Genomic DNA, 11,803 nt, shown 5'->3' on the forward strand with positions numbered 1-11,803 from the left:
ATCCGGAATTTCATCACACTCGCTGAATGGAGGAAGATCAATTACTATCCCTCCGTTCACAGCCTCAACCTGGAAGCCATCTGCTTTTCTTCCTGTCATTTCCATCACTCCTGCACAAGTTTTCAGTGAGTAAGAGGATGGGTCACTTTCAATCCCAAACTGATCAAAGAAACTTGACCTCGCTAAAGAGCGATTACTCTGATCATCAAGAATTGCATACACTGTGATTGAGCTTTCAGGCTGCCCACGTGGGTATATCTTTACCAGGCATATCTTGGAGCAAGAACGAGCTGAAAGGCCAGGGCCACATACCTCAGTGCAATGGGAAGTGATAGTGGTTGGAAGGTTGAGACTTTCGTTCTCTTGTGCTGTGGGCTCTGGCTCGTGAATGGGGGGCTTAGAGGTCCAGGGGGCAGGGCCTGGATGCATTGCTGTGATGTGGTGGTCGCTTTCGCATTCTCTGCACTTGAGCACTTTCTTACAGTCTTTGGCGAAGTGGGAAGATGAGGAGCAACACCTGAAGCATATGCTGTTCTCCTTAAGGTAGGTTTTTCCGCTCCTCTATGGGCTTGGCTCTAAAACCTCTACATTTGGCGAGGGAATGAGGTTTGCCGTGGATGGGGCAAATCTTCGCCGGGTCATTGCTGTGCGTTGTTTTGTCTGTATTGTCTATAAATGTTGTAGCGATGTCAGTCTTGTGTACGTATATGGGGGTTCTTGAATTATTCTGTCTCTGGGTAGGCTTCTCATACTTGGAAGGACTACTGACACTGCTTGAAAAGGCAAAACTTGGGTCGTTTCTAGTTCTTGCCTCTCCACAGATGAACTGCGCAAAGAAGGAGAATGGTGGGAAGCAGGCACTGTGCTCCTCTTTATATCTTGAACCCAACGAGATCCATTTTTCCTGGAGGCCATGGTGGAGTTTCTCCACAATTGTGTTGATACCACGGGCCTTGTCCAAGTAAGTCAAACCAGGTAGGTATCCATATTCTTTAGCAGCCTGCAACTCCATAAGCAAATCTCCGAGTTCTCGAAGTTTGATGTGATCCTCACTGGTTATGCGGGGGAAGCTATCCAACCTTTTGAATAGAGAACTCTCTATTACCTCTGGAGCAGCGCAACAATCCAGGAGCCTGTCTAGACCGGCTGAAGAGCAGCATATGGGTCGGTAACATGCGCTGAGCGAATTCTTCTGATATGCTCTGACGATTCTTTGCCTAACCACCTTACTAAGAGATCTAGCTCTTCGCTAGCAGTGAGATCTAAGCCGCGAATGGCGTTAATAAAGGATGATTGCCATGCTCTGAAGCTCTCAGGTTTATCATCGAACTTAGTGAGCCCACTGGTCACGAGTTCTCTTCTTGCTAAGTGCTTGGCGAAGTCGATCATACTAGCAGGTCCTGTCTCAGGTGCAAGGTGTTGTTTACGATTCAAAGGGTATTTGTCATAAGCTATATGCCCTAATAGAGGTTCCGCTTCAGCAAAGCAGACTTTGCGAGAAGGGCTTTGGCCAGCCTGGTGTATATGAGATGGGGAAGCATGATGCCTCAATGCTATCTTGGTTTCAGCTCTGTAGACCTGAGGGTGTTGGTAACCATCATTGTAGCATGAATGAGTCACCTGGATGACCTCATGTTTTGCTGGTGGTGACGAGTCCTCATTGATGCATGGTCTGCCAGGTGAAGAGGTGATAGCGTCGACAGTTAGCCATTCACTCTGCTCCTGTACATAGTCTTCTGTTCGTTGCTTTGTGACTTGCTGTAAGTGTGACTGACCTTGGCTGTGACTTTCTCTATCTTCCACTTCTGCAGCTGCTTCCAAAGCTTCAGCATGTGCTAGAGCAGCAGCAGCCTCTTGCTTCAAATGTAAAGCTTCTAAAGTTGCCTGTACTCCTGCTTTCTCTGCCTCTAGTCTTGCTCTCTCTTTTTTATGTCCAGCTCTCTCTCAGCAAATGATGCTCTTGCACGTGCAGCCTCAGCCTTTGCACGAGCTTTAGCGGCTGCACTACTCGAAGATCTAGAGGAGGAGGTGAGTCGTGAGTGTGCACTGGCTTGCGATGCTTTGTCATCATGATCCTTTGTCTTTCCTATTTTTGCAGCTTTATTGCAGTTGCTTGCTTCACTCATTGTTGTCCTGGCTTTTTCACTGAACTGTCCTCCCTACGTGATTGTTAATCAATCAATCAATCAATCAATCAACCTTTATTGTCATCTTGCAAGCAACAGTTGTACAGTGCAAAATGAAAAGACGTTTCCCAGGGAATAGCGGAGCATCGCACATGAAATTTAAAACATTTCACACATAATACTAAAAACAATCCAGTCCCTGATGGAACAGTATAAATAGTTAAAAGCAGGTAAAACACAACGTTAAAATACAATAAACCAATCATAAAATGTCCGGGGCAGCTGATTTGAGTGGCCAGTGCCAGTTATTAAAGTGGCCAGTGCCAGTTATTAAAGTGTCCGTGCCAGCCGCAGAATCAAGTGACTGTGAGTACAGAGTGACTGTTTAGCAGCCTCACAGCCTGTGGTAGGAAGCTGTTTAGCAGTCTTGTAGTCCGTCCGGGCTTTGATGTTTCGATATCTCTTGCCTGATGGCAGGAGATCCAGGTGTATGTGGAGGGGGTGCAGTTTGTCCTTAGCAATTCTCTGAGCTTTTTTCAGACAGCGGCTCTGGAACAGTTCTTGTACCGAGGGTAGGGAGACGCCAATGATCCTCTCTGCTCCCCTCACTACCCTCTGCAAAGATTTCCTGTCTGAGCAGTTGCAGGTGGAGTACCACGTATTTATGCAGTACGTGAGTACAGACTCCACCGTACCCCTGTAGAAAGTCCTGAGGATGTTGGTGGGGAGTGAGGCCTGTTTTAGTTTCCTCAGGAAGTGCAGTCGCTGATGGGCCCGTTTGACGGTCCCAGTGGTGTTCCTGGACCAGGTGAGGCTGTCTGTAATTTGCACACCGAGGAACTTTATGCTCTCCACTCTCTCCACTGTAGTGCCACTGATGTTGAGGAGTGTATGCTTTGGCTGCGCCCTCCTAAAGTCGACAACCATCTCCTTCGTTTTGTCGACATTTAATTCTAGATTATTTTTGCCGCACTAGTCCACTAGTTGTTTTACTTCCTCCCTGTACATTGGTTCGTCATCTCCGCTGATGAGTCCCACCACTGTTGTGTCATCCGCGAATTTTATGATCTTATGATCATAAGTAGAACGTAGATTGACAGTCAGCCAAACTCGATTCAATAATCAGACGCGAGTCAGGAAGTTAGCATCTCTGCTCTTAAATTTGATGATATTCCAGTGCTGTCATTCTTAATATTGAAAAAACGAGTGAAACTATAAAGGAGAAGAAAAATACACAGATTACTCTCCTTTGCAGAAATATACATTTAAATAGAAATAAACATATAGGCCAAATATATAATAAGCATCCTATTAACAATCAAAGCAAATCCTATTCCTTGTATGTAAGGTGCTACAAAATGGCCGCCGACTAACAATCTAAACATTCACAAATGCTATGAAGTTAATGAAATTAGTTAAACATCATCTGCCATAAATATTCTCCAATATAGCATTCCAAGCATACAGTGAACTTTATAAACTTACAGCCATTGCTTTCTTAAGCGTAGCAAGCTAGGATTTGGATGGATTGCTTCTGCTGCTGAACATGACAGAAAAAACAAAGACATAGAAACATAGAAAATAGGTGCAGGAGTAGGCCATTCGGCCCTTCGAGCCTGCACCGCCATTCGATATGATCATGGCTGATCATCCAACTCAGTATCCCGTACCTGCCTTCTCTCCCTTTATCCCTTCATCCCTTTAGCCACAAGGGCCACATCTAACTCCCTCTTAAATATAGCCAATGAACTGGCCTCAACTACCTTCTGTGGCAGAGAATTCCACAGATTCACCACTCTCTGTGTAAAAAATGATTTTCTCATCTCGGTCCTAAAGGACCTCCCTCTTATCCTTAAACTGTGACCCCTAGTTCTGGACTTCCCCAACATCGGGAATAATCTTCCTGCATCTAGCCTGTTCAACCCCTTAAGAATTTTGTACGTTTCTATAAGATTCCCCCTCAATCTTCTAAATTCTAGCGTGTACAAGCCGAGTCTATCCAGTCTTTCTTCATATGAAAGTCCTGCCATCCCAGGAATCAGTCTGGTGAACCTTCTCTGTACTCCCTCTATGGCAACAATGTCTTTCCTCAGATTAAGACAGGAGACTAATTCCTGCTTCCTAGGGTTTCGGCCCGAAACGTTGCCTATTTCCTTCGCTCCATAGATGCTGCTGCACCCGCTGAGTTTCTCCAGCTTTTTTGTGTACCTGCTTCCTACTTCCTGTGTGCAACTGACCTTTAACAATAAAAGTCCAATAGATGGCGCTATTGCGCATATGTTCCAGCAGGGGACAGAATACACATCAAAAGTCAAACTCGGCAGAGAAAGGTCGACATAATGTTCTACTAATAGAAGCATTCGGGAAACTTAAAACTCTCCTGACATTTACCGCAGCTCAAAGCAGTTAGATGATGAATAACGAGCTATTAAATGATGTGGTTTGATAAACTAATCAACAGATTAACATTTGGAAAGGTGAAGGCGAGGATGCTTCAATCTGTCTCCTTGGATTATTTTACAAATGGTAGACTCGGCAGTTATCCATGTAAAATGAGAATTATACTCATTAAATTTTAACATATCAAGCCTTCATTGAAATGAATGGCAGCTCAGAGACATTTGTTAAAAGCTGCATCTTAAATGTTAAATGGATGTTGGCTTCAGGGTAAACAGGCATCAGCCACAGATCAGCCACTGCCAAACTGAGCTCATGAAACAGATTGACGATCCTCACCTGTGATTGTAACCTTTGTCAGAGGCAGACGCCTCTGTTTGCCTCGTTTAGTTAATAAGAAAATACAAAATCTGAAACAAAGACGAAAGATGCTGGGAGCAGATTCAATCCCAGCAGAAACCAGGAACACACTAGGAGGGTCTCGACCCAAAACATCACCTATTCATGGTCTGCAGAGATGCTGCCTGACCCACTGAGTTACTCCAACACTTTCAGCCTTTTTTTTGTAAACCAGCAGTTCATTGTTTCTACTTCTAGACTCTCATCTGATTGAGTTTTACCGAACCTTCCCGAATCAATGAAGTTCCCTGTCCGGCAGTAAACTGTTGGGTCTTTCTGCTTTTCAGGTGGTCTTGTTTTCAAAAATAAAATCTCTTTTAAATTTCGTAGGACTGATTTTCCGTGCAAATTGCGCAATAATTATTATTTTTTTTAAACGGCATAATACCGCTAAAATAACACTCCGTTCACCGAATGGTGTTTAGGTATTTAATTTCCTTTCTCTTTACATTCTCTCCCAGTGGAGCGGATGACACTCCAACACAACGATCTCCATATCCAGTGGCCAGGCGAATATTAGGCACGCAGTTATAGACTTGGAAAGTTCAGGCCGGAGAGCCAACTCCTGCAAACACACAATTAATAGGTCTCTGATATTTCTGGCGACAGTGACTGAAAACTTGGAGGAAGCACAGATAGACGTGGCGTTTCCTACTTAAAAAACTGCACCCTAGGACAAATGAACTTTTTCCTACGGGTTTTAAATACGACGACTTGGTCTCCGAGCACATGCCCGAGATGTTGCTGGCGTCGGATTCACCCGCGAACATCCTGCAGATTTACCTCAAGTGTTGGTTCCATTGAACTAGTTTCCAGCGAGAACACCCGTTTCACGCCACTAACAGTCGGTGACATGTGCTAATGGCTTCTACAATCACGCTCTTCTACATTGGCAATGGCAATGGCGGTCGTAAACCATTGGACCCACTGCTTCACTTCAGGACGACTAACACTGTGATTTTTCCAATCCGCTGCCCGGGTGCTAACCAAATAGCGTTGCCGTTTATGTGGGTGAAATCAGCCCACAATAGGTGAGCGTTCGCTCCAACAGATTTGTGCCCAGAGTGTCCCAAACTCTCAAATCCCATTGTCTAGTAGTCGTTTTCTGTTAATTGCTACAACCCCAGCGCTGGGCAGCTCCCTTGTCTGTGAAACCTGATCCAGTGTAGTGCCAACTGACCATTGATGTTATGCCTAGCCTAGTTATTTGCTTCACCGATTATCCTGATATGTTACATGTGGTGATATAAATGGGAGGAATCTTTGACTTTTCAAGCGCCAGAAAAAGCGAAAAAACTGCGCCAGTCGCAACCAAGGCCAAAGCCAGCAGGCGCCCAGAGGAGTGTTGAAGGTAGGAAAGTAATTGTTATAATGCAGTCTATGCATTTGAGATCTCGCCGTTTACACTGTCAGAGTTGTTCTGTATATTTGTGTTCATGTTTATCCTCTTCTATTTCCCACCCCACCCACATTCGGCTGGTTACCTGAAAATAGGGCCGTCCAGAAGTTCTATTCTGGGTCTACACTTCTCCTCCATGGCCAAGGCTATGGGTGTTTCTCCACAGGTCGGATGTAACAAATCAGCTAGTGCTCAATTTGTTCAATCGTTTGCAAACCAATACATTTTTTGTGTGCAATCTAGTCAGGTTTGAACCTGGAAAGTAAAAGTATCATTTGCGCCTGGAAAGTCATTTCTGCAGCTCTGGCCATTAATGATCAGTCAGGTGGTCTGTGAGTTATTCTCGACTGGTCCTGCCGGGATCTCGACAGCTTCAAGCCCTGTTACTTCCAATATGGTGCTTTCTTTTTTCTTTTTTGTTTGAGACTTAAAGGCGAACATGCTAATCTACCAGAGAACCTCTCGGGCCCCTGAGTGCCCCTTATTATCGGGCGGGCTATGGAAGTGTGAAGATATTGTCCAAAGGGTAGAGATGAGATTCTGTATATGCCACATATTGGACGACTTTGGCAATCTAAGCAATAAATTAGAATACTCAACAGAATACATTATGTGCCCTGGGGCTTTTGATAATCAGAAACCCTTTATTTATTCCGTTTGAAACAAAAATATGCCCGTTAACCAAGTAATGTGTTGAGCGTCTGAAGATTAAAATTGCAAGTGTCTGTTCAGAACAGCAAGGCGGAAATTCTGGCCGTGGGTTTTAGTTTTCAAGGAGACACTCAATGTATGTTTCATTAAGGTAAGTATCCCATTCCCTGCTTTTGTCCCAAAACTGCCACTGAGATATTCTTCAAAGAGGAATGGTGGCAAACAGCACAGATTGCCTCTAAGATTGACTCAGCCTGATGGCTTCCTGATCTCTTTTGATCTAATGCACTAAACTTTATTCACGTTATTCCCTTTATCGTGTATGTGTACACTGTGGGTGGCTCGAGTGGAATAATGTATTGTCTTTCCGCAGACTGGTTGGCACGCAACGTAAGCTTTTCACTGTACCTCGATACACGTGGCAATAAACTAATTTCCCTCATTCCTCCCTCTAAGCCAATCCATTCAACGCATCTGCCATGGAAAGCCACAGAGAAACCTCGTCACACCAGAACAACTCCGAGTCACCCAGAGACTATTCTAGGCCTCATTTCGCCATGTCAACAGACATCAGTCTTGTTCTTAAGATAGACACAACATGCTGGAGTAACCCCTGCAGGACAGGCAGTATATCTGGAGGGAATGAATGGGTGACGTTTCAGATCGAGACCCTACTTCAGACTGAAAGTCCCGGGAAAAAGGGAAACTAGAGGTATAGACAATGATGTAGAGAGATATAGAACACATGAATGAAAGATATACAAAACAGTAACAATGATAAAGGTGAGAACGGAAAAGCTGGTGTAACATGGATGGGGGAGGGATGGAGAGACAGGGGATTACTTGAAGTTAGAAAAATCAAGGATTTTACCCCTGGGTTGTAAGCTGCTCAAGCGAAATAAGAGAATATGCGGATTTGAACTTGCTTCATTCTTCCTTTTAGTGGAACGGCTATGGCTGGAAACCCCGCTCCACAACGTTGTGTCTGTGACGTGTAGCTTAACTTCAGTTCAGCTTTCAGAAAGAAAACTGTGGAAAAATGTACATGTTTATGTTTTTTTTTTCTGCGTCATCCTTCCAGTTCATCAATCATTTCTTTATCCTTCTGTCCATGTTTCATATTCACTAAATACATTCACAAATTCATTACATTTTGTAAATCACTCAATTTCAACAACAAGAAAGTTGTGAAATTGAGATTGGGTTTACACCTCTTCTGGATCAGGTTCTTTAAGTTATCAAACAAGTTGTCCCATATCTACTCCTACTGTTAAGTCAACCGCAGGAAATCAGTCAGTGTTTCATATGAAGAAAGACTGGATAGACTCGGCTTGTGCTCGCTAGAATTTAGAAGATTGAGGGGGGATCTTATAGAAACTTACAAAATTCTTAAGGGGTTGGAGAGGTTAGATGCAGGAAGATTGTTCCCAATGTTGGGGAAGCCCAGAACAAGGGGTCACAGTTTAAGGATAAGGGGGAAGTCTTTTAGGACCGAGATGAGAAAATCATTTTTTACACAGAGAGTGGTGAATCTGTGGAATTCTCTGCCACAGAAGGTAGTTGAGGCCAGTTCATTGGCTATATTTAAGAGGGAGTTAGATGTGGCCCTTGTGGCTAAAGGGATCAGGGGTATGGAGAGAAGGCAGGTACAGGATACTGAGTTGGATGATCAGCCATGATCATATTGAATGGCGGTGCAGGCTCGAAGGGCCGAATGGCCTGCTCCTGCATCTATTTTCTATGTTTCTATGTACTGACGTTGGCGGTAGACAAAAGTGCTGGAGAATCTCAGCGAGTGCGGCAGCATCTATGGAGAGAAGGAAATAGGCAACGTTGAAAACAGCACTTTTGTCTACCTTCGATTTGCCAGCATCTGCAGCTCCTTCTTAAACGTACTGAAGTTGGCGCTGGTTTTTGATCTTCCTTCCTCTCTCGCCCTCAGACTGTGAATGCTACGGCCACTCCAACCGCTGCAGTTACATTGAATACCTGAAGATAGTGACCTGCGTCAGTTGCAAACACAACACCCGGGGCCAGCACTGCCAGTACTGCCGCCTGGGCTTCTTCCGCAACGCGTCCGCCGAGCTGGACGACGAGAACGTCTGTATCGGTCAGTGCCGGCGCCTCAATGCCTGCGTGGTGACCACTGCACGGTGCTCACATTCCCCAGCCAACTCGCTGCACGGTCTCCGTTGGACAGGGTACTCGTGCGTTGTGCGTTATCTCCATTGAAGGGTGTCCACGATGTACTCACTGTGTACTCACTGCATGGTGTCACTACATAGCGTACCCGCTGTACGGAGTATACACGGCACGGTATACCCTCTGTACGGAGTTTACACTGCACAGTGTACCGTGTATACACTGCACAGAGTTCTCACTGCACGGTGTACTCGCTGCACTGTGTATCCACTTCTATTTTACCAAAAACAAATTTAATCAATTATTTACTAAAATAATATGTACAATACAAAACTATACAAATACACCCACCACCACAATACAAAAGTAAAAGATATATTCTTAAATATCAAATATAATGAATATTAAACAACTGTGTTACAACCCTAACCCGCCTCTCAGCTGTGTGAGGGCAGGGAACATCGCTGGCTTGGACCGAGGTCCCGCGGTGAAGCTGACCACAGTTCTGGGAGGGCTGGTGAAACCGTGTCGCGGATGTCCCCAAAATGGCAACATGTGATGTGTTTAACGCAGGGTGTAACTGCAACCAGCACGGGTCAAGGCACGATCGCTGCAACGAGACGGGCCACTGTGAATGTAAAGAGGGGGCCATGGGTTCCAAGTGTGACGACTGCAAGTCAGGATACCACTGGAGACGGGGCTGCTTCCGTGAGTACGCGGGTTCATCTCTGGCCGGGGCTGGGCTCGCACCGTCCCTAAACGAGACAAGACCCCAGCCAGTCCGCGAGTGTGAAGCGGGGGAGGAGGGGGGGGGGGGGGGGGGGGGGGGGGAGTGTTTGCCGGAGTGAACCTTCCTGGGACAGCAATACTGAGTGTTCAGCAAGTCAGTCAGTCAGCGTCCGCGGGGAGAGGCAAACGGTGGGCGTTTTAGATCACGAGCTTTGACTTGGGTTAGAGTTAGAGATGTCATCATGTACCAAGGCAGGGAGCGAGCAGCGTGTGCCAGGGGCGTGTCAGGGAGTCACAGGCGAACTTGAACTTCATCCAACTAGTTCAGCATCTCTGCCAAAAATAAATGATCAGAAGAGAGGAAACGTGAGCGTCAGGGTGAACGAACCCTCTGGTTAAAAACGGAGACACAAGGAACTGCAGGTGCTAGAATCTTGTGCAAAACACAAAGTGCTGGAGGAACTCAGCGGGTCAGGCAGAATATGTGGAGGTGATGGAGAGGCCGCGGGGGAGCAGGAAGGGGGGGGGGTGAAGAGAGGGGGGGAACCAAGCTTAGCTAGTAATATGTTGGTACAGGTGAAGGGGGGGGGGGGTGGAGGAAGAGAGGGGGGTAACCAAGCTTAGCGAGTAATATGTTGGCACATGTGAGGGGGGGGGGGGGGGGAGGGGAGGGGGGGGGGTGGCAGATAGGTGGAGCAAGTGGCAAAGGTTTGCAGTGAAACGGACAGGAAATAAAGGGTATGCCACGGAGAGGAGATGTGAAATGTAAAGCTGGAGGGAGGGGGTGGTTGGATGGAAGGTCCTGAAGAGTTGATGAAAGGGTCACTCAGTAACTGTCAACATTTCTTTGTCTCTCCCCTCCACATACCCCCCCCCCCCCCCCCTTTCACCCACGCAGCCAACATCTGTGACAACGAGCTGCTGCTGTGTCAGAACGGCGGCACCTGCCACCACAACCAGCGCTGCCTGTGCGCTGGCGGATACACCGGCGTCCTCTGTCAAGGCGGCCGCTGCCGCCCCGGGGACCAGAATTGCAACGCGGCTTCCAGCTTGTCTCCCGGCGCCGCCACCGCGTTGCTGGCCGCTCTCGCACTGCTGCTGGCCGCTCCCTGCTCCTAGTCGGCGAGCATCGTGGTGAACCTCGCTCGGGCCGCGGAGCCCGGCCGCCGAGCGGCTTGAAGAGCGGGCGGGCGCCTGAGACGACTTGCGCCGCCCCAGTGCCAGGGCCGGGCCAGGCCAGGCCAGGGTCGCAGTTCCGTGTATCTCGGTGACAATGACGAGACTGTACATGTCTGTGCCGTATCCTACAGTGAACGTTCTCATAATCCGTATGGGGGGGTGGGGGGTGGGGGAAATTCTAGGAAGCAATTCCAAAACTTAGGGCGAGGAATTGCAGAGCGGACTCTTCAGATTCTGCTGCATACTCAACATCATCTACTGTCCAGATGTACCGATTGCCCAAACAATAGTGGCTGCGTTTCTTTGCAAAATACCAGTCGGCTGGGAGGAGTGGCTGAATTCTCAAGGAGCATGGTCGGAGGGAGCGAGTGGCTGGTTATATCACACGCCGAGCAGTATTATTATACCAGGTTCAATACTTATTTTGTAGAAATGGTTATTTTTGCTCTATTTGAATGTTCACATATTATGGGCATTTTATTAGTGACAACACAGAGTAAAGTGACTTGTTAACATCATTCCGCTGCATTCTCTCTTTTTTTTCTGACCCATAATCGGGGAACATAATCTAAGTAAATTAGGATGTCAGGAGCAAATTGAAACCGAGAGGGAGAGACGAAGGGGAATGAGAAACCCACTGTATCAATAAGATGGTTACATGGCAGGAGGATACATTTCCCCACAGTTAAAGGAAAATAAAAATGCCAGAAATATTTAGCAAGTCAGGCAGTATCTGTGGAGCAAGAAACTGTTACAGGACCATGAGCTGGGCAGAGTAATA

The 11,803-nt window shown here is 46.6% G+C and overlaps 1 protein-coding gene across 1 annotated transcript in view; it reads left to right on the forward strand.

The window, feature by feature from the left end:
- Positions 1-11,540, forward strand: part of ntng2 (netrin G2) — an 89,908-nt gene extending 78,368 nt beyond the window's left edge. The window contains exons 6-8 of the mRNA XM_033048633.1: positions 8,915-9,082; positions 9,688-9,822; positions 10,742-11,540. Of these exons, the coding sequence (XP_032904524.1) occupies positions 8,915-9,082; positions 9,688-9,822; positions 10,742-10,962 (524 nt within the window). The 3' untranslated portion in view covers positions 10,963-11,540. The remainder of the gene's footprint in view (positions 1-8,914; positions 9,083-9,687; positions 9,823-10,741) is intronic.
- Positions 11,541-11,803: the final 263 nt, after the last annotated feature.

Source organism: Amblyraja radiata, chromosome 32 (assembly GCF_010909765.2).
Source record: "Amblyraja radiata isolate CabotCenter1 chromosome 32, sAmbRad1.1.pri, whole genome shotgun sequence".
In the NCBI taxonomy this organism is placed as follows: domain Eukaryota; kingdom Metazoa; phylum Chordata; class Chondrichthyes; order Rajiformes; family Rajidae; genus Amblyraja; species Amblyraja radiata.